The sequence below is a fragment of the Vombatus ursinus genome, unplaced genomic scaffold (assembly GCF_900497805.2).
Source record: "Vombatus ursinus unplaced genomic scaffold, bare-nosed wombat genome assembly UNPS02014779.1, whole genome shotgun sequence".
NCBI lineage: Eukaryota > Metazoa > Chordata > Mammalia > Diprotodontia > Vombatidae > Vombatus > Vombatus ursinus.
This window is the reverse complement of record NW_020954557.1, coordinates 56,242,519-56,266,649: the sequence shown is the minus strand read 5'-3', so window position 1 is coordinate 56,266,649 and position 24,131 is coordinate 56,242,519. Positions and strand designations below refer to the sequence as shown.

The 24,131-nt window shown below is 36.4% G+C and overlaps 1 protein-coding gene across 2 annotated transcripts in view; it reads right to left on the bottom strand.

Moving 5' to 3' along the window:
• Positions 1-10,769: 10,769 nt before the first annotated feature.
• The window catches only part of IFIH1 (interferon induced with helicase C domain 1), a 97,958-nt gene continuing 84,596 nt past the window's right edge, over positions 10,770-24,131 (bottom strand). For both annotated transcript variants that reach the window (XM_027866107.1, XM_027866108.1), the window contains 3 exons: positions 13,731-13,921; positions 12,142-12,235; positions 10,770-12,046 (listed from right to left, as the gene is read on the bottom strand). In XM_027866107.1, the coding sequence (XP_027721908.1) occupies positions 11,867-12,046; positions 12,142-12,235; positions 13,731-13,921 (465 nt within the window). In that variant the 3' untranslated portion in view covers positions 10,770-11,866. The remainder of the gene's footprint in view (positions 12,047-12,141; positions 12,236-13,730; positions 13,922-24,131) is intronic.

Here is a 24,131-nt window from a genome sequence, read left to right as displayed (position 1 = left end):
ACAAATTCAGTAGACTCAGCTCTTTAGCAAAGGTAACTACTGAAATAGTAGGCAAGAGTTGTAGTGACAAAGCATTTCCTCTTAAACCAGAGACACAATCTCCCAAAAATACATACTGAATCCAGGAGGGAGGAAGAATGGGCTTTCTTAAAGTATAGGTGACAGTGAGGCTAGGCGTGAAGGGAACACATGTGACTGAGGCAACTCACAATTCTGGACCTGCAGGTCTCTCTGGAGGGTCTTTAGCCATTCTGTGGAGGGCATGGTATGGATGATAGATGAGTTGCTCTGATGTTCAGGTGACTTGCCTCCTTAAGGGTGTAGTGTCTCTGTGGGGTGGCTCAACTGGACTTGCCCTTCCTCACATCTCTATTTTAGTACTCTTTGGAAAGCACATGAATTCTTCATGTTTTGAAATTTAGACATTCCATGTATGTAGCTAGGTAGGACAGTGGATAGAACACTGGATCTAGAGTCAAGAAGACCTAAGTTCAAATATGGCCTCGAACACTAGCTATATGACCCTGGTAAGTTACTTGTCCTGCCTACCTAACCTGTCTGTAAAATGGGAATAATGATGGCAGCTACCTCTCAGGGTTGTTGTGAGGATAAAACAAGAAAATGTTTGTAAGCACTTTGTAAACCTTAAAGTACTATATAGATGTTAGTTACTATTATTATAGCATATATATTTATATATATATATATTTTTAACAATAGTATTTTCTATGCTTTGAGTGCATTGATGGTAAGTCTAATTAATTGGCAATAATGAGAGAAGTGAATTCAGACAGATGGTCAGCTTTTTGATTATGAGATTTGTAAATTTTTCTATTGTAAGATTTGTTGTTTGTTTGGATTCAGACTATGAAATGATCTAGCTATCAAAATATTTTTTTAAAGACTTTGTGGTTTTGTGTTCCATTCCCAAATTATTATCTTGTTATTGAATTGGTCATAAACCCCTGAGTCATTTCCTTTGTGGAGTACAGAGTTTATACACTGGAATAGAGGAATATTTGAAAATTGCAAATTCTCATGAAATTATTCTTTGTCTTTTGGTGCTATTTTTCCCTTTGATGTTTAATTTCAAAATTAAATTTTATTTTAAAAACTTATCATTGAACATCAATACAATGAACTGAACTTTTTCAGTAACTATTTAAATTTTAATTAATTACTATGTATATAGTATTATGGCTTTTTGGTCAATTCTTCTAGATCACTGTCAAAATTCTATATATTTCATTTGTAATAACTTTTCCTCTTCATAGTTCTCATATATTTGATTCTCCAGGTTCTGCTTTTTGTTTTTGTTTTTTTTTTTGCTTTGCATTATTTTATAAAGGTCTTTTGGATTTTTTTTTTTTGTATTTTTCCTATTAACAGTTTTGGTGGAATTATAGGATTATATTACATCAGTGTACCATGATATAGTCAATGATATCTATATTGTTGGACATTAGGTTGCTTCTAGTTTTTTTGCAATTACATATAATCCTTTTATGCAAATCTTTGGACAGAGAGTTCTCAATAACATTTGCAGGCTATATTCTCAATGATGGAATTATTGGGTCAAAGGACACAATTGGTTTTTTGCAAATTTTACAGTCTAGTGTCAGATTATTCTCCAAATCATATCATCTCCACAACCCTATATAACCCAATGGACATGTTAATCAGGGTTCAAGTTTGAATTAAAAGCTTCAGGAAAGCACTTATGGATATAATTCAGGTTTATTGTAATGATAAACAGGAACAAGTTTCAACTAGCAGCCCAGTCTGCAATAAGTATAATTCAGAGCAGGCCCAAATAGCTATACACTATCTCAGATGCCAGATTCTTGTTTGTGGAGGCATGGTGGACTCCATATCTAAAATCCACTAGGAATGCATTCTGGCAGTCCAGACTATAATGCCTTTAAGCCTAAACTGTCTGGTATCCAAAGTGGAGAGGCCTTTATACCTCTTAGGAGCTGAGTGGAAAAGTACTTGGTGTTTTCACTGAAGCCAGTTTCCATAGGGCAGATACACAGCCATGCCTATGATGTTAGGTTTGTGGCTTTATCACTTTTTCAAGGCCTTCCTAGCTGGCTTTGCACAGATGTGTGCAAAACAAAACCAAACAAAACAAACAAACAACATCAACAACAACAACAACAAAACCCAAACATGAAGTACAGGTTCAAAGTGAGGGATATACTCCTACTCTAAACTGGTTGGGAAAGCCAAGTGATTTCTAGAGTATGGAACATAAGTGGAAAACAAAACAGAGGAGGGTATGTCTGCCACATAAAATATGAAGTCAGAGCAGGATCTGGGCCTTTCAAGACATTTCACAGCTTAATAATATCACGCTGTGGTCCACCACACCCTGCCATTATTGCATTGTTTTCAGTTCATTGAATCAATCAGAAAGCTTGAGCTGGAAAAAGACTTGCTATAGAAACAGGATTTGAACCTAGTTTTTCTGACTCTCAAGTCAGGGCTCTTTCCAAACCAGCAAATCACTGGCAATTTGATGGATGTGAGGTGGTACCTCATAGTTGTTTTTATTTGTACCTTTTTTGACAATTAGTGAAGCCAAACTTTTTTTCAAGTGAGTATTAATGATTTGTGTTTCCTTCTGTGAAAACTGGCTGCTCATGTCCTTTGACTATTTATGCTCTTGTTATTTTAGGCTTGCTGTTCCACCAGAAAATAATACTCCTCACCTTTCCTCACCTATAGCAAGTTCATATTTTCTTAGAGCAACTAAACTTACTCTGCCTCTAGACTGATTCAAGTTATGTTCCATGAGGGCAAGGCCTATTTCTTACTCATATTTATATCTCCTGCAGCATATATTATAATATTCTACATATAATAAATTTTTAACCATATTCATAGACTTGAATTGGACAAGCTCCAAGTTTAGTATTTAATGCAAGTAAGTATTTAATGGTAAATTTCCAATGTACATACTGACTCCGTTTAATTTCATGAGACAGTTATCAATGGCTATTTCTGCTAATAGTTGGAAAATGCAGTATAGCTTAACAAATCTTTAGCAGCTGTATCCTAGATCGTGACATATATATGATATTTTGGGGTCTCTGCTGTTTCTTTGTGTCATTTTGTCTCTTTCAGTTTCTAAATCTTTCAATGTTTTATTATGTTTCCAATTACTATATTTTGTTGACCATGTACATATTTTTACTTTACTTTTCTCTCAGTAAAGCTATGTTTGTCTTCCCATCTCTTTCTGTGCCTGTTTATGTTATATATATATCATATATGTACACATATTTTATATATAATATGTATTATGCATATATCTATATTGTCAGTCTATCTCCCTCTCCCCTTCTTGCTACCTCCTTTCATTTCTTGTTCTTAATAAGTACATATGAAGACAAAAAGTTTACCTTTTATTATTTGTTGTTATTTCTTGAATGAAAAATCACAACCACCAACCATAATACAAGAATAAGTCACTTAACCTCCCTAGGACTCAGTTTCTTCATGCATAAAATGAGAATCTTCTAGCTCTAAAGCTAAACAGAAACAAATAAACCTTATGACATAAAAAATCTATACACAAGAAAAAACAAGACTTTTTTTTATTACTTTTTTCACCTATTGTTTATTTTTGGCATTTTGTTCTGTTTTCGTCTTGTGGATCCTAAATCAGGAAAAAAAAAATCCCTTCTTTTCCTAGTCCAGCCTTATGTAACAAAATTAACTTAATATACCTGCCCAATCAGTGACTTGAATAATGGATCAGATTGTACTTTTATAATAAGATACCTTTTAGAGTAATGATAACCTATAATTCTACAAATCTGAACATAGTAAATCAATTTCAGAAAGGTAAGGTAGGCTGTATGATCAAGCTCTGATACCATAAGACAACTTTGGAGGAAGGACAGAATAAGTAGCTCTGATTATTGAATAATGTCAATGAAAATAAAACTACATGAATTCACTTCAGAAAAAAAGCAGACAGTGATATGACTAATCCATTCATTTCAAACATCATTATGTTCCAGTGCTTGAAGCTGAATATATATTGTGTAGTAATTTGCACTGCTTAGTAAGATGGCCAAAATGTGTAGACATAATTCAGTGATCTATGCCTTTCTTGTATACATAGTCAAAGGCAGTTGGGACAAAGAGGGGAGGATAAGTACAAAGGAGGACACAAGATTAGTTTTGAAAGAAGTAACTACTTTCTAGGAATGTTCATTTTGGGAAGCTTCTATCACCCAAATGGCTTATGTAACATTATTATTAAATGAGTTCAGGGCTTCTTTGACAAGTATCAAACTGATTATGAATGAAAATCTTTGAAAAATAAGCATGCTTCATCAATAATATTTCAAGTGTCCATCATTTTGCCAGCTACGGAATTCTTTCTGACAATGTAGATTACAATTATTCTTAGCAGAGAGCACTGAATTGCTTTAAAAGAAAAAAAAACCAAACAACTCACCTAGTGGCCAACCTTCTAGCAATAAGCCTCTCCAAGTGGAGCTAGGTTTGTCCTTAAGATCACTGGCATATATATTCCATTTTTTTAAAACTTTTTTTACATTACTATTGTTTATACTTTTACTCATGTCCTCCAGTACGGTATTATTCCGATACCTAATGGAGGAATGGAAGTAAACCTCAGGTCTTAATACTAGAGTTGTGGCACATCCTGCCCAAGCTAGATAGTCTTTTTTTATGGGACTCCTGATGGAATAATAAAAACTTTACCTTTATGTAGCACTTAACAGTTATAAAGAACTTGAGCATACATTGTCTCATTGAATCTCTTTATTCATTGTCAAACATTTATTAAATAACTTTTTTTTTGTGCTTAAAGGCATTGTGGTAGATACCAGGGCAGATTTGAAAAAATCCAAAATGAGACAGAGTATTGCCTATTTATTCATTCATTTCTTTATTCAACAGACATTTATTAAGTGTGTGAAAAGCACTGGAGAAGACACAAAGCTTAGATAAGGGTACAGTGCTAGTCTTTGTAGAGTATAAAATCTCTGGTAGGAAAAGATGTTTCAAGCAGAGATAACCACAATACTCAATAAATTAATCAATCAATAAGCACTCAGTCATCTGTTATGTACCAGGCACTGTGATAGTAAGACAAGGAATCAAACAATCCCTCCTGTCAAAGGTCTTACCTTCTAATGTGTATACAATACGTGTATGTATATGTATGTTGAATAAGAACATGTATGTATGCAAGGCACTGGCCAGAGCTTAGCTCTGGGTCACACCCACTTATCTCTCTGCTGTTGGTTGGCTGGGGGTGAAAGTGGATGCTGCTACATCCACATCCTCCCAACCAACAGAGGGTACATTAGAAAGTTGTTAAGACTAAATATTATGTGAAGTCTGGGGAGGGTTTGGGGTGAGGAATGGTTATTATCACAAAAATTCTGGGGAAGACAATATGTAATAATAGAAAGAGTTTTAGACCATTAAGTCAGGTGAGGCTTTGAATCTCATTTCCAATAATTACCAGGGGGCCAGTCACTTAACCTTTCTGATGCTATTTCCTCATCTATGAAATGAATATGATACCTATAGTACCTGTCTGCCTCATGATGCTATTGTAAAGATGAAAAGAAAAAATGTATGTGAAGTACTTTATAAGCCTAAAAGTAGCATATAAATGTAAGCAATGGTAATATTTGTTATTGAAGGAGAAGCAAAGAAGGCTTCCTCAAGTAGGTGGCATTTGAGTTGCACTGTAATAGTTCGGTAAAAATACTCAAAAAGGCAAAAAAGGGGAGTATTGGGAATGGCATGAGTAAAGGCAGAATTGGAAAAACATATACATAGTTAGGGGCCAGAAAATAATAGTACAGTTTGCCTGGTATAGAGAGTGTATAGAGGGTAGTAATGAATTTAGGCTGAAAACAGTTTACTTTTTTGCTTCTTTCTGTTCTGGATTGCATGCTAGGGAAAGGACTTTGATTTTTAACTCAAGTAGAGAAAAACTTAAGATTTCTGAGTTAGAGATGTGACATAACTACATATCTATGCACAGAAAAAAAGATTATTCTGGCCATGGCATGAAGGATAGATTGGAGGGCAGCCAGAGGTGAAATGGGAATACCTGTTAGGAAGCTATTGCAATAAATTATCCATGAAGGTGGAAATGAGGGCATGTAATAGAATGGAAGCACATTACTCTTGAGAAGGGGCTGAAATGAGAGAGATAGCAGAGATGGAAAACATTAAACATGAGAGATAATGGGACAAAAGTTAAAACGTACCTCAAGGTTGTGAACATAGGAGGCTGGTGGTACCACAGAGAGAAATAATGTAGTAATAACACAACAATACAGAGCAAGGGGCAGGGAAGATAATAAGCTCAACTTTGGACATATTTTGTTTGAGGCACCAGTGGTGTCCTGGACATAGCTTGGAGGCAAGCCTAAAACTCAGAGAGGTCAGAGTGAAAGATATAGATTTGGGAGACATCTGTATGACTTCCATGCACTGCCAATACATGGCATGAGGTGGTGGTTGAAGCCATGGAAATAAAGAAGCCTATAATCTAGTTGGTAAAATACAATAAGACAAATACATAAGCTATTTTTAAAGGACATAATTGGATAAAACATGGAAAATGTGTAATAAGCGCTCATGGGAGGAAGTTACCACTTCTGATTGGGATGGTTGAAGGAGGTTTGATGGAAAAAAGGCAACATTTCCTTAAGGACTTGAAAGATGGATAGATTTTAAAAAAGCAGAGCGTATTTCAGGCAAGAACAAAGCATGGGCAGCTTGGGGGATAGGTTGTGATCAGACTTGGGCATTAGGGAGACTAATCTAACAGTAGGGTGTAGAATGGGTTGAAGAAAAGATTGGTTGGAAATGGGGAGAGCTGCTAAGAAGCTATTGCTGTAGATAGTTACGAGGTACTCAAGGGCCTGAGCCAGTTGTAAAGAAAGGAAGAGGATTGGATGCCAGGTCATAACATCATAGGATCAAAGTTAAAGCTTAAAGGGACCTTAGATTCCATAGACTCCAACCCCAACTTTTACAGATGAGAAAACTGAATTACAGGGAGATTAAGGGATTGATTTGCCCAGAGTCACTCATTTAGTAAATGTCAGAGACAGGATTTTTATTGCAGAGGTGAAATCAATAGGACTTAGAGGATGAAGGATGAGCTAAGGGAGAAATCAAAAATGATTTCAAGGTCTCAGTATAGGCAAATAGGAGAATGTCATTGAAAGAGGTGAATTAAAAAAAAACCCACATGCCAAAAGATCAAAAGTAAATATAACAAAAAGAAAAGGATTTTATGACACATTTGGTAGCAAACATCTAAAAATTTAAAGAACTACAAATCTCCTCTTTGGTTTTTACTATTAATCTCTTTTTAATAACCAATGACTTGAAAACAATATGAAGCATGGAGTTCAAAAACATATCAAAGACAATCAATCAGACCATGAGCATTTATTAACTAAGTCCCAATTATTATGAATAAATAAATTCCTTGAAGTGTTCATATTAGTCAAATTCGTATGTGTATTTCCACTGGGCTGGAACTAATTACTATATTTTACATAGTTAAAATTTGAATAGTGCAAATTCAAATCCACAGAACCACTTTAGGGGATTCCTTATTCTGACAAATCAGAACGCTGATGGACTCTGAGCCAGGTACTAGGTTAGGCACTGAAGATACTAAGTCAAAAAGTGAAACAGTTCAAGGAATTACCAGTGTGGCTGGGACACACAGCATATACATACTTATTATCAACAGTTTTAGAAAGTGGGGAGAGGTGGAGGCATTAAGCTGGGAGTGAGACTCTAGCAAGGAAGTTTGTCTATTTGCTGCTTAAGCTGAGGAGGGAGTGAATTCCAGGCACAGGGGATGGCCTATGTATGAGCATAAGGATTGATGAGATATAGAGTGTACCATGGGAACCAGTAAGGCTGGTTTGGCTGTGTGTGAAGTGAGTACTGTATAATAAAACTAGAAAAGTAGGTTAGCATCATGTTGTGTAAGGGTTTCATAGGAACCAAAAAGGTCAGTTCATATCTGATCCTAGAAATAGCAGAGAACCATTGGAAGTTATTTATTAGGGAAGTTAGACTTATGCTTTAGGGAAATCACTTTGACAGTCATGTGGACAATGGATTGGAAAAAAAAAAAGAGAGAAGGAAAACAATTAGGAGGCTATCCCAATAGTCCATGAGAGGTTATGTGAACCTAAACTAGAATGGCCAAATTCTACTTGCTTGGTTAACAATGAATTCTGCGCTTTAAAGAAATTTAAAGAAATGAAATTTTCTCATATTGACACTCTTTACCATTTAATATCTGACTACTCTTTTTTGAAGCTCAATGCTTTTCCGTTACTATTTGGATAGATCAACAAAACAGTCAATACAAGTACTAGAGGACAAAGAACGTGTCTAATTAAAATTTTTCAAACCTCATAGATCTACTTAGCCCCTACGGACACTCAATAATTATTTATTAATGAAAGTGATAGAAATTTTTCTATTTGTGATCAAAAAAGGAATAAGTGTGGGACTCCCTCCAGTGCTAGGATAAATATCTGAATAATAGTTACAATGGGTAATGGCTGAATCTAGGAGTTACTAACCAGTTTGTGGGTCACAATTTCCTTTTGCAGTTTGGGGAAGTCCATGAACCCTTTCTCAGAAAAATGTTTTTTAAATATATAGAAGACACAGGATTACAAAGGATACCAATCTAAAATGGCACTATCAATATATTTTACAAAACAAATTCATAAATTCCATGTTTAGTCTATAGTTCATTTTTTTCTTTTAATGTGGGTAGTTCCTTTAAAATTCTGCTAGTTTCTTGAGCAAGCATCTGGTTTCTAGGTAAAGTAACAATTTGAAAATAGTACCTGAGCTTTGAATATCACATGATAATTTAACATTGTCTGTGTTACAAAATTGATGTTTAGAGTAATAGAAACAATAATTCATTTCAATTCAACCAACATTTATTATCTACTACAGAAGATAAAAGTAAAACAATCCTTAGATTTGAGGAGTTTACATTCTGTTGGGGGAAATAACATGTACAAAAATAAGTAAATACAAAGTAATTTCAAAAAGGATAAAGTGCAAATAATTTGGGGAATCAGAAAAGGCCTTACAGAAGAGGTGGTACCTGAGTTGTGCTTGGAAGGAAGCTAGGGATCAACAAAGATCAGTTTGCTGTTTCTCTAGAATAACCCTGAGAACTGTGGTTCCTAGGAAGATTCTGTCACCATGCTTTCTTTCAGATCTCTTTCCTCAACAGTTTTAATACCTGCTTATATTCATCTAAGTAATCTGAAATCTAGGACTACCCATCTTTATACAAGGTTCGTTAAAAATGAGCAGTAAGGTGAAATTGTATCTAATCAAAAATGCAAAAAGAAAAATGTGCACAAATAGTGCATCCTTATTAGATGTTAATAAGCTATTTTCTTTGCTGTAACTTACACTGGGGTGATATGGCACCATTATTACAAAATAAAAATAAAACCGTACATGATCAATCATGCATACTTCCAATTAAGCATTTACCAATCAACCAACTAGCATTTATTAAAGACCTACTATGTGTCAGGCACTGTGCTAGGTCCTATGGCTACAAAAACAAAGAATTAAACAATTCCTACTCTCAAGGAACTTCCTTCTATTTTAAAGCAGTGGTTCATGACCTGTTCTGAGTCAGACTTTTTTGGCAATGTAGTGAAGCCAATGGATCCCTTCTCAGAATGTCTGTAACTGCATAAAGTAAAATACATTGGATTACAAAGGAAATTATTACATTGAAATGCAGTTATTAAAATGTTTTTAAAAGTTCATTGACCCTAGGTTAAGAACCCCATTCTCAAGCTTCCATTTTATACAATGCACTGAGCTAGAAGGGAGATGCAAATATCAGCACAGTTCACACCTACATAGAAGGTGCTTATGAATGCTTGAAAAACAAGTCTGCAAGAAGCTTACAATTCAGTTTAAGATTTATATATATATATACACACATATATATATCTTATATATATACATACACACATATACACACACAGTGCAGTGTAAGACAAATAAAATATACGTGTATAAAAGTAGTAGAAAGTGCAATAGATTTTCTCCCATGTACAGTTTTTTTCCTCTCTTGTGAAAACATGCTAAAATGCCAATGTGGAATTTTACTTTGCAGATATTTCACCAATAGCATAATCAATCTAAGAAGACCGCATTTGTAGGACAGGGATAATGCATGTGCATGTTCTATAAAGTGTCTAAAATGCTTCTGGGCATTTACAATTTAATAGCAGCAGTAACAGGTATGAAAATTAATAAAGATTAGTTTTGCTTTCTGAACAAAATGTCAGCAGCAATTTTCATTTTTAGGCACTATTACATATAAAAGTTTAGAATATTTGAGACATGTATCTTGATATTTTGGAAAAGAAACTGATTTTTGAATTGAAGAAATCACTGAGAAACCTAGATGAAAAAAATCTGATGTTTACTGATATTTCAAAAATTCATAGCAATTCACTTAATTATTTTTATGCTTTGGCATCCTTGTACAGGAGTAGCTAGGTAGTGCAGTGGATAGAGCACTAGGCTTGAAATCAGGAAGACTTATCTTCCATGAGTTCACATCTGGCCTCAGACATTTACTAGCTGCATGACTCTGGGGAAGTCATTTAACCCCGTTTGCCTCAGTTCCTCATCTGTAAAATAAACTGGCAAAGGAAATAATAAACCACTCAAGTATCTTTGCCAAGAAAACCCCAAATGGAGTCATGAAGAGTTTCCCACAACTGAAACAACAACAAAATCTTGTACAGTTTCCAGAGGCCACTTAAAGAGTGTTCTACTTCCTCTGTAGTTTGGAGGAGTTCCTTGGAGGCATTTTTCTTTGAAGGGAGGGATAGCTTAACTTATCCTTTTTGCATTTCATATGATAAATATTGTTGACCAAAATCCATACGTAGATATCAAAAAAAAATCAAGAGAACATGGTGCTAATTAAGTTTATGTCTCTAAACTGAAGTAGAGAAGAAGGAAGAATCTTCAATAAGTAGCCAAAATTTCTCTTCTTCATCTATCAGGAGAGAACTGTACTCTTGTAGCAAGTCAGCTGATGTAATTCAGTAATTGTTGTTCATTGATAAAGCCCGATTGTAGTTCCTGGCCCTCACTTTTTTGAGGAAAAGGGAGGAGTGTTTTAACTGGGGTTGTTCCGTCTGTTGGGGAATGTTCAATGACCCATATAACCAATGCTTGATTATTCTCATTGGCTTTTATGGGAACTAGGAAATATGAGAGTGGAGTGGCCACAAGAAGGTTGCCACTCCGGAAAAGAAAGAGGCAAAAAGTATCTCTTTGCTGTATGAATTGGCAGAGATCAGGAAATGAAAGTTGGGAATAAATATAGCAATGACTGATATATAGAAATGTCTTATTTATTTAGATCTTGATTTGCTAGGACTTGTCTCTTTCAATTCTTTTCCTTCTGGGTTCCTGTCTTTTTGGTAATTTTCCTGCCAATTGTCATGACCCTTGCAGAAAATACTGGGGTAGTAAGTTACAAAGCAAGTCTATTCTAGGTTTCTCAGCACTATATGATGCTAGCTGCTATATTAATCAAATATGGCTTTGTGGATTCTTTTTTCATCTGCTCACTAATAACATGGATAATATGAAACCTGACAGAATACCATTCTTCAAATAGCTCAAAATGATTTAAAGAGATGTTCTCATTCATTCTCCCAATGCTCTGGTGCAATCACTGCAAAAATATGACTCTGCATTCTTTGTAAAAATATAAAGTTTAAAGAATGTAGAGAATATCAAGTCCATATTAATCTTCATCACTAAACATACAATGTTCTGTGTAGTCAAGCTTTGGAAACATCATAGGCAATTCCACCCACTTTTTGTACTGTTTCTTTTGGGAATTATTTTTAAAAGCCACTACAAAATTTTTTATTTTGAGACAAGGTAAGTCTAAACCTTTGTTCACCATCATAGTTCCCCAGGCCTGGAAAGAAAAGAAAAGAAAAGAAAAGGTATAAGTTACATATATAGCATATGAAGTCTGATTGTTGGCTAAAAGGATAAAAACAACAGGCTTACCTGGCCACACTGACTGCAAATGATCTCACCATTTGTTTGATAGTCTGCGAATTTCTTTTGTAGTGCTTTATTTTCTCTTACGATGTAGAGTTTCCTAAAATTTGACAAGGGATATATCAATCAAGTACTTTTGCTAAATCTGAATTGGTATTAGAGCTTTGCCCTGCCAGACCAAGTATCAGGCTGTATACAATATCCCAGAGATTCTTCTTCAATCAAGAAACACAACTCCATGTTCCCTACTATGGCCTTTATTTTCCAACATTTACTCAAGTTCTTTCGAATACCTCAGACAGGATTTTTCTCCCCTCTGCCAAAAGACATCCCTCCAATCTTAAAGGCATTGCTCAGATTTCTGAATGTTTTCTTTGACCAGGTTTGAGGCTCATTTCCCCAAGTGCATTCTATATTCACACACTGGCCTTGCACTAGCTTCATTGCAGTGGACAAGTCACTTAACTTCTCCTGTCTTCAGTTAACTCAAGTATAAACTGAGGGACTGCACTAGAAAATAATAGTAATAGCTGACATTTATATGTCATTTTTGTTGTTGTTCAGTTGTTTCAACCACGTCCAACATGTTGTCACTCCATTTGGGGTTTTCTTGGCAAAGATATTGATAGTACATTACATATCTCATGTGAATCTCACAACAATTTTGTGAAGTAGATAATACAGATATTATTTTCATTTTGCACATGAAGAAACTGAGGCTAAGAGATTGTACCTTTCCTTATTTCACAAAGCAAGTAACTATCAGAAGTTGTGTTGAATCTAAGGCTTCCTGACTCCACGGCTTTGCACTATGCCATACCAATTCCCATGATCCTTTCACTTCTAAAATCCAATTCATAATTCTATGTTCAGTTTTTAATCTCCTACATTTGATTATGGATCCATCTGAAGCAATCACATATATTATTTAATATAAATTTATAGTACCCCCTACTGTGTCACACACCAAGGGATCTCATTAGATTCTAATAACAAACGTTAGATGCTTTGTGCAGTCTACATGCCTGCTGTTTTCAAAGACACTGAGCTTAATTTAGATTGAAGACTGGATGATCACTTATTGAGTGATATCCAAAAAAGTCTACTTTGGATATTTCATTGTTCAAACGATGCCATGAAATTAAGATTGTAACTAATGTAACTTCTAACATAGTTCTGAAAAATAGGCAGAGATATCCTAGAGCAGGGGTGGGGTACCTGAGGCCCTTGAGGACCTAGAAGGCCACATGTGGCCTTGTCCTAGAGATATGGTGAGTTAGAATGGTATCTCAAACTTTTTTTGGGGTAGGGAGAGAGTATCATTGCACTGTTGCAATGACTGGCAGCTAAGTTCTATGTTAGTTACACATTCACTTATGGAGAAAAGGGGGTATTTGGTTCTGTTTTGTTTTTTGTTTTTAATCAGAACAACTCTTTCTCTAAAAGATTGCTTTAGAACTTTGGGGAGGATGGGAGAGCGGAGAACAGAAAATATTGTAATCAACACATGCTGCATGCATTTTAAAAGTATCTACAATTAAAACTACCATGCACCCTTTAAGAAAAACCTCAAATATTAATTGGGAGATGCTTACTTAAATTCCTGTGTCATGTTGACATGATGCATGTTCTCAATCACTTGGATGTTTTCTCCAGAACAGGCCATCACACTACAGTTTTTACAGAAGAAGGTTATTAATGATGGATTGTCCTTTAATTGCTTTGCAAGACTTTTCTTAGTTTTCATTTTCTTTTCCATTATACTTTGCATTTGTAACTCCAAAATCTGCACCAAAAAAAAAAAAATAGAATTGAAAGTCAGACTTTTTATTGGAATACTCTAAAACATCTAGGCTTTGGGTCACTTACATACCATGACAATACTAACATGTCTGTCTTTTGCTCTGATGACTGTAAGTTTTATAATTAAACAACAACAACAACAACAAAACAACCATATTACTTAGAGAAAATAAACACTTGGCTCTTGTGCATAGCATTCTGCACAGGGTAGGTGCTTCACGAATGATTGTTAAAGTTGTTGAATTTGTGGCCAATAACCAGGAATGCTGTGAGGCTCAAATGAGATGATGAATGTAAAACACTTTGCAAACCTCAAAGTGATATGTAAATATCACTTATTATCAGTAATATTATTAGGGGGTCAAACCTGGACTCTGAGGCTTCTACTGCAATCTTGCTAGGCTCTGTGCAACAATACAGGGGTATGTTGGTAACTATTTAACAACTGGGCCCTCTGGAGGGGGGGAGGGGAATGTATGCATACACTCTTACATGTTTAATTCCTATTGTTAACATTTTTTAACAATATCATAAATCAAGTCCTGATTTGTAGCAATTGCCAATTTCTGAAGTGTAAATGCTCATAGTGAAATTTTAACAATCAGCTCTCACAAGTGGTTAGAATTGGCTCTAGCACATCCTTCCAATAACTAAAAGTAATTCAGTCAGTAGGCCTAAACCAGCTAGACCTAGTGAAAGGATGATTGGACTAGGAGTCAGGAAGTCAATAAGCGTACATTTTCTAAGCAACTACTACGTGACAGGAACCACGTTAGGTGCTGGTGATAAAAAGACAAAAATGGGAAAGTCCCTGACCTTAATGGGATTCTTTTATATTAGGGGAAACCCTATGTATACACACACACACACACACACACACACACACACACACACACACACGGAGAAAATAACAAGTAATTTGAGGAAGAGCTCTAGTACATGGGGGATCAGGAAAGGCCTCATGTAGGAAATTTAGCTTGAGCTAAACAGTGGAGGAAGGTAAGGATTCTAAGGGGTGGAAGTGAGGAAAGAATATATTCAGGCTTGGGAGACAGATCTGGGTTCTAATTCCAGCTACAGTAGCTACACCACTTAATAAAGGCAAAAATTTGGCCAAGTTTCTGAAACTTTCTAGGCCTTTGTTTCCTCACCTGTGAAATGGGGTAGAACACAATAACTCTCTTAAGTCCTATCCAGCCATAATATTCTAGGAGAATTAATAAACTGATTCATTATATATTTTTAGGGACTAACCATCAAAATTTTAAATTCTAGACTGGTTTTTCTTTGTCTCATGCTACTGGGAGAACTTCTCTCTGTTAATGAAAAACAATCTTAATGTTAGCTCAAAGAAACATAAGGTGCGACATTTAAAAAGGTTTGAGAGACAAAGTTTCTGGGTGATTTAATCATTTTAGTAATAAGGCCAACAGGTTATTAATAAAAGGATGGTCATTTGGTCTTCTCTTAGACCAAAGACAATCATGGAGCCAACTCACAGTTTATTTACCCTTCAAAACAGTAGGTGGTCCATCAAACAGCAATCAAATCTAATTGGTTAATGTGACTGGAGGTGGGCTATATTAAAATGAAGGGCTGAGTATCTCTAGGATAGGGAAAGTATCTCTGTATCAGGCCACCCATAGCTTTAGGCTATCAATTCAAAGAATTCAAAGAGCAGGACACAATAGCTTCCACCAGGGTGGGGCCTTGAAAAAGATATAGGAGAGTTAATGCAATTTCTTTATCAGTAATGTCCTTCTGAAGAAAAACTGAACTTTTAAAATGAGGAATTTAGAAGAAGGTGGAGAGCCTCTGAATCTCCCCAAGATATTGCTTATTAATAATCATTCCTCACAAAGATGAATCTTCCAAGACAGAGTTTCTTAACATTTTCTTGCATTATGCGCTCCTTTAGCACTGTGGGAAAGCCCATGGAGCCAAGAATAAGGATCCATAATAATAATTTCAGAATGTTTTAAAATGTATAAAATAAAATACATACGATTACAAAGGACATAATATTAAATATAGTTATCAAAAATATGTTTGTAAAAACAAGTTCACATACCCCAGGTTAGAAATGCTTACTGAGGGAGAGGGAAAATTATATTACACATCCCTAGTCCACAAATAGCTAGTAATATTTGTGTTCTCGCGGATGGAATCCTAATAAAGCTGCCCCCAGCCTCAATATTCTAACTTCCTTATGGGCCCCACTGAACAATAGACATGTCCTGATTTAACCACACAATCTAGCTTTAACTACACCTCAAGCCCCCAGACTCAATATAGCCACTGCCTCTAGCTAGCCACAGCCCTAAGATCCAATTCACATTTTTGAACAGGTATGTCCTTGTACTCAACCATAATCACATCATCCATTTAGCCCAACACAGGACCACAACACCTTACTATCCATCTTGACCAGACAGGACCACAATAGCTAGCCAATCAGAAAGCAGCACTACTAGGATGATGGACCACTGAACCACAGAAGGGATCCCTCCCCATTACCTAATCCCTTAACAAATCCCTCCTGCCTTTTTAATATTCATAATTTCTGTTGTGTAATCAGCAACATTACACTATAAATTTGCCTGTGTTGTCTTACTAAATTGTTGGTTCCTCTTGGAATCTAGCCCACTTCTGAGGGATGTCAATCATCAATAAATGCCTATACTTGGATTAGAGGTGGTCTGACTATGAATTCTTTGAGATAGTGCTGCCACAACACGCCATGAAACTGCAACATCGAAGCATAGCCTGTCCATTGGAATCCTCCATTTGAAGCTTTCTACTCACGTTCTATCGTCCAGCAGAGACGCTGAGCTCTCAATACAATGTAATAAAGGAAGACTTTTCATAAAATGATTCAATTCAATTCGTAAATACTGTTCCTACTATGTACAAGGTGCTAAAGAAAAAAAGAAAAAACAGAACAGACCCTACCTTTGAAGGGCATACTGGGGAAATACAGCAGTATACAATTTAAGTAATTATATGATAATTTTACACGATAAAATATATGATAATTAACCAGGAGGGTGATGAAAAGCTTTATTTGAGGATTTTTTAAATGAGTTGAATCTTGAAGCAAGATAAGGGTTCTGAAAGACTGGGATGAGGAAAGAGTTCCTTTTAGGCATAGGGAATAACTAATAGAAATGCAGAGAAGAAAGAGATAGAAAGCTGAGTTTGCAGAACAGCTACTAAATTGTCCACTTTGTTTAGGACAAAGAGTATGTGAAGGGGAATAATGCAAAACCTACTAGAAAAGTAGGTGACATACAGGTTGTGAAGGGTCTTGAAAGCCAAAAACTGCTAAAGAAGGATTTGGACCAGGGAAGTGAGATGATCAGACTTGTGCCCTACAAAGGTAATTTTGGCAATGAGGTGCAGGAGTTGAGATTGGAAGCAGCAGACATCTAATTAGAGATAAGATAAGGGTAAGAGGAGTAAAAGCAGTGACTTGCTTGAGCTCTCCTCCAAACCCCTCCAAATACCTGTAAAAAATGGCTCTAAACAAATTCTAAAGCAGCAGAACCCATAAAAAGACAAAGTGAAACAAATTTACAGCCCAAGACAGCCTGGATGGTTGATCAGAAAGGTCTATTGCCACTCGGCGGGGAGAGGAGTGCAGTTCAACGTGGGCACACAGACAAGGCAGGCCTCAGTGAATCTGAAGCAGGCTTCAGAGGACTGAATCGCGGGCAGCTGTGGTGGTTTCCAGACCTCTCAACCCATGAACACCAAAGACAACTCAGAAGGTCAGTGGGAAAAGTCTGTGACTGCAGTGAGAAACAAGTGCAGTTGCTGTCCCTTCCCCAGTCCCTGAGCTCTGCCCTGGAGCAGCGGCTGCTTCCACAGCTTCTAGCCCATGGATTGAGGGGGAATCAAGTGACCAATCAGATGGGGATTATAGGGATATCTTTGCTGGTACAGGATTCTCTTGCTTTGCCCATGCTTGGATCTGGGTCACAGTTTTGGGTGGTGATCCTGGGGCAAGGAGGAGTGCTGGTGTGGTGGAGCTTGTAGTGGTGGTGGAGAGGAAATCCTTCTCATAGTTGCAAGGCAGAAAAGAGTACTTGTGGTCACTCATAGACCAGAGCACAGACCAGGAAAGGAATAAATACCTTGCCCCTTTCATACCACCTTAGAAGAACTAAAAATTAGGGGCAGCTAGGTGGAGCAGTGGAAAGAGCACCGACCCTGAAGTCAGGAGGACCTGAGTTCAAATCTGGCTTCAGACCACTTACTAACTGTATGACCCTGGGCAAGTCACTTAACCCTAATTGCCTAAAAAAAAAATTAAGAACTGAAAATTTACAGGTCCCTAGAAGTATCTCTGAAAACAGCTGCACAAAACCCATGAAGCTTGAGACAGTACATTCTCCACACTGGAAGCAGATTCCTACCTTAACAAAGAGTTTAAAACTCGAGTAATTGGCTGGGATCGTGAATAAATGAAGGTCCAAAAACAGTCAGACCAAAGAAAGAATCTTTCTTTGGTAACAAAGAAGATCAAAACGTACAACCAAAAGAAAACAACAAAGTCAAAGCCTCCTACATCCAAAGCCTCCAAGAAAAATATGAATCAGTCCCAGGCCATGGAAGAGCTCAAAAAGGAGTTTGAGAAACAAGTAAGAGAAGTAGAGGAAAAACTGGGAAGAGAAATGAGAGTGATGCAAGAAAATCATGATAAACAAGTCAACAGCTTGCTAAAGGAGACCCAAAAAAATACTGAAGAAAATAACACCTTAAAAAAATTAGCCTAACCCAAATGGCAAAAGAGGTCCAAAAAGCCAATGAGGAGAAGAATGCCCTAAAAAGCAAAATTGGCCAAATGGAAAAGGAAGTTCGAAAGCTTACTGAAGAAAATACATCCTTAAAAATTAGAAAGGAGCATTGGAAGCTAGTGACTTTATAAGAAATCAAGACACTGTAAAACAAATCCAAAAGAATGAAAAAATAGAAAACAATGTGAAATATCTCATTGGAAAAGCAACTGACCTGGAAAATAGACCCAGGAGAGAGAATTTAAAAATTGGATTATCTGAAAGCCATGATTAAAAAAAGAGCCTAAACATCATCTTTCAATAAATTATCAAGGAAAACTACCCTGATATTCTAGAACCAGAGGGCAAAATAGAAATGGAAAGAATCCACCAATCATCTACTGAATGAGATCCCCAAAGGAAAACTCCTAGGAATATTACAGCTAAATTCCAGAGTTCCCAGGTCAAGGAGAAAATATTACAAGCACTCAGAAAGAAACAATTCAAGTATTGTGGAAACACAATCAGGATAACACAAGATTTAGCAGCTTCTTCATTAAGGAACCAGAGGGTATGGAATGTAATATTCTGAAGGGCAAAGGAGATAAGATTACAATCAAGAATCACCTACCTAGCAAAACTGAGTATAATTGTCATTCAGTGGAATAGGGGACTTTCAAGCATTCTTGATGAAAAGACCAGAGCTGAATAGAAAATTTGACTTTCAAATACAAGACTCAAGTGAAATATGAAGAGGTAAACAGGAAAGAGAAATCATAAGAGACTTATTAAGGTTGAATTGTTTACATTCCTACATGGAAAAATGATATTTGTAACTCATGAGACCTTTGTCAGTATTAGGGTAGTTGGAGGGAAAAAAATTATATGTATGTAGATAGATAGATAGATAGAGGGCACAGGGTGAGTTGAAGATGAAGGGGTTATATCTGGAGAATAAAATTAAGAGGTGAGAAAGGATTATACTGGGAGAAGGAGAAAGAGAGAGGTAGAATGGGGTAAATTATCTCATATGAAACAGACAAGAAAAGGCTTTTACAGTAGAGGAGAAACGGGGGAAGGGGAGAGGGAATGAGTGAATCTTATTCTCATAGAATTTGGCTTAAGGAGGGAATAACATACACACTCAATTTGGTATGGAAATCTAGCTCACCCTACAGGAAAATAGGGGGTAAGGGGACAAGAGAGCAGGGGAATGATAGAGGGGAGGGCAGATTTGGGGAGAGGGTAGTCAGAAGCAAATACTTCTGAAGAGGGACAGGGTCAAAAGAAAGAAAAGAATAAACGGGGGGCAGGATAGGATGAAGGGAAATATACTTACTTTTTTACAACATGACTACTATGGAAGTGTTTTGCATGACTACACATGTATAACCTGTATCAAATTGCTTGCCTTTTCAATGAGGGTGGGTGGGGAGTGAGGAAGGGAGAAAATTCAAAAATCAAAGTTTTAAAAACACATGTTAAAAAATTGTTTTCACATGCAACTGAGAAATAAGAAATACAGGAAATGGGGTATGGAAATCTATTCTGCCCTACAGGAAAATAGAAGGAGAAGGGGATAAGAGAAGAGGGGGAGAGATAGAAGGGAGGGCAGATTAGGGGAAGGGGTATACAGAATGCATGCCATCTTGGGATGGGGGGAGGGATGAGATGGGAAGAAAATTTGGAACTCAAAATCTTGTGGAAGTGAATGTTGAAAACTAAAAATAAATCTTAAGTTTAAATTAAAAAAAGAAAAAATGAAAAAGTAAAATCATAACTTAAAAAGAAATAAATGAAATTATTATTAAAAAAAAGGTAAGGGTAAGAGATGTTGAGGCAGAATCAATCGGATTTGGCAACTGATTCACTCAAACGATATGAGAGAGAGGGAAGAGTCAAGGATGACTCAGAAATTATCAACTTAGGTGAGCTGGAAAATAGTGGTGCCCTCAATTGAAATAGGGAAGTCTGGAAGTCTGGAGTGAATGATGATAAATTCTACAGTTAAGACCTCAAAATCAACATGTCTTCAAGTGAATTTATTTAACATTCTGCTAAACCTCTAAACTTTCCTAGATCTAGAAATATGCCAATGAAAAAAGAGGAGACATTGGTTTTAATTCTTCTTTACAACATGACTAAGGTGAAAATAGGTTTAATATGAATGTGTATGTTGAGCCTATATCAAATTACATGCCATCTTGGGGTGGGGGAAGGGGAGAGATGGGGAGAAAATTTGGAACTGAAAATCTTATGGAAGTGAATGTTGAAAACTAAAAATAAATAAAATTTTTAAAAAAGAAAAGAAAAAGGAAGAGAGATTTAAAATATGGCTTAGGAAAATGGCATGGTCAAATGATTTTTTTTTTTTTAAGGATGGAGGGAGGCCTGAGCATATTTGTAGGAAGGATCCACTAGCTAGGGAGACACTGAAGATAAGAGAGAAGGAGTAATGAAAAATGGGAAAAAGCTTCCGGGAGAGAGAGAGAGGGAAAAGGGACACAAGGTAACAAGGAGGGTAGTTTGTCTTGGTTAGTTGTTAGTCCTCTTCTCTTCAAATTACTTGTATTATTTTGAGTATATTTCACATATATGTTGGATCTTCCCAGGAGAATGTAAGCTCCTTGAAGGTAGAGACTACTGAGTTCTTTGTCTTTGTATACAGAGAACCAAGCACAGAGCCCGTAACACAGGAGGCACTTAATAAATGTTTGTCAAATTTAATTGAATTGGCAAGGAATTATTTGGCCGTGGGGATTTCAATTTTCTGACACTGAATTATGTATATTTAAAAAAAACCCTCATTGTGCATCCTCCTGGTGTGTTCTGCCCTGGGTAGTTGTTTACCTTTGCCTTCCTAGCTGTATGAAAGCACATGATTCCACAGTAAAACTGAATTCACAGATGGCAGGGGTTTTATAATGTGTTGTTAAAATTGTGTTATTTGCTTTTGGATTATTTATAGTTTGGTGTAGATGTACCCAAGTTCCTATGGTGACCATAGAATTGAGAGTTGACTATGCTGTACATAGTATTTATGACCTTTCTCCTTTCAATGGACACCTGTTTTTCTGGCAAACGCCACTTCTTTGAGGGAGCCTTCCCTGATTCATCTACCCAGAAATGGCCCCACTTGTCTCTGAATGCTCATTGTACTTTGCACCTCTTTAATGTACATTTATTCTCCATATTATAAAGCACTGAGTTGAATATATGTTTTATACCTTTCTGTTACACTCTAAGTTCTTTGAAGTCATTAATCATACTTCATTCTTCCTTGTATTCCCTTACAGTGCCTTGTACACATACATAGACTCACATATATATATGTACTCACACGATACTCAATATAATTGTTAAACTGAACTGAATTACGAGGAACTCTGAGCACGTACTGACAACACATAATTGTAACAACTATGGGACATGTGGATCGTGGACCCATATTATCAGTCAACAAGCATTTAAGAACCTACTATGTGCCAGGCACTGTGCTAAGCTCTGGGGACACAAAGGAAGGTAAGAAACAATCCCTGTTCTCTTGGAGCTTACAGACATATTCTAATGAGCAAATCTTATCTTTCAAATTAAAGTTTTTAATCAAATTTTTGTGCAAACCCCTCCTTTCTGTCATGCTAGAATAAGATTTTTAACTCATTCTGTTGACTGGTGCTTATGGAATGTTGCTAAATGTCCTTCTATGCACCCAAGCTTTAAGTATTATTTTTCTGCACACCTCAGGGCTAAAAGAAAGTTATGGGCTACCTTGCATACCTGATAATTATATTATGCCTGGGGGCTATGGATGACTAAGTTAAACTCTAGAGTGCAGGTGACCAAAAGAAAAAAACAAACTCCAAAGCAAGATCATATGCACATTATGAGGCTATATGACATTGATTTAATCAATCAAGTATAAGTAACTTTTATACATAAAGTAAAATAATATGAGGAATTAAAGTATTATATTCACTAGGATGTTAGCTGGGGTGGTCACGCCAGAAGTGAAAATCAAGACATTTACAGTTCAATGAACTGAAGAGAGGAGGCATTCTAGCATAGCACCATGTTCATGTGGGCGCTTACGAAGTACTATGTGATGAATCACACACAGTAGGCAGAAGAAACTTTTTAGGAATTCACTAAGACTATGTAAGATTTACATAAGAAGCTGAAAGAACAGCCTAGAAATATCACAAGGGTATGAAAAAATGAAAATAGGGCAATAGACACTGTGATGATGAAGATGATGGTGGTGGTGGTGGTTGGTACTGTTGCAATCAGATTAAGCACAGAGAAACTATAAAAATAAAGTGGAAAGTGCTGGTGAATTCCAGGGAGAAGGAGTATATGAGCATCTCTTGTCCTTAGAAATTTGGTTTGGTTTAGGAAGTTTAAGGTCAGGAACAGAGTAGACTGAGTGCTTCAGAGAAACCAAAAGGATGCTGAATCAGTTCTGTGTTTACTGTATAGATTGAGACTTGGTACAGGGAAAGCCTGGAGAGTCTGGGTTTGATCTAGAAGTTGCTACCAAGGAATTAACTTGAATAACTCAAATGTTTAGGTATGACTTTTCATTTCTCATTAAAAATCCAGTTTCTATAATTGTCAATGACTACATTATAAAGTCCATGAAGGCAGAGGACATCTCTTATCTAAACTTTTATCTCTTCTAACATCTATCACAGTACCCTGAATACAGTAGAAATTTAATAAATATTTGTTAAATGTCAGTACTTGTTGACCGAAATAATAATTTCCCAATGGTATTATTAGTCCTAGGGATAGCTAAGTGGTGCGTGGATAGAGCATTGGGCTTGTAATAAGGACGACTCATCTTCATGAGTTCAAATCTGGCCTCAGACACTTACTAGCTGTGTGACCCTGGGCAAGTCACTTAACCCTATTTGCCTTAGTTCCTCATCTGTAAAATGAGTTGGAGAAAAATATGGAAAACCACTCCAGTATTTTTGCCAAGAAAATCCCAAAATGGGGTCAAGGAGAGTAGGACATGACTGAAACAACTATCGGTCTACAAATATTTAGTTTGTCCTCTGATCTGACCATGGGAAATTGAAAGTTTCAGAGATAAGGTAGCATGTTGTAGGGTAGCATTGGATTTGGAGTTAGAAGACTTATACTTAGCTACATATAGGATGTACCCTCTCACAAGTCACTTAATGCCTTTGGGTTTCAGTTTCACCAATCTATAAAATGAGGGGATTGGAATAAAATATCTCTAAGGCCTATTACATTTTGAAATCCTAACTCTGTGTGACCCTGAGTAAGTGCCTTAAACTCTCAGTGCTCTAAGCAACTAAGACTTGAGTTGCAAAGAAGTTGTTGATCTTTATTGCAATAGGGAGTTTCTGCATCAGGGAATTCCCTGGATATAGGTCCAGGCCTAGGCCT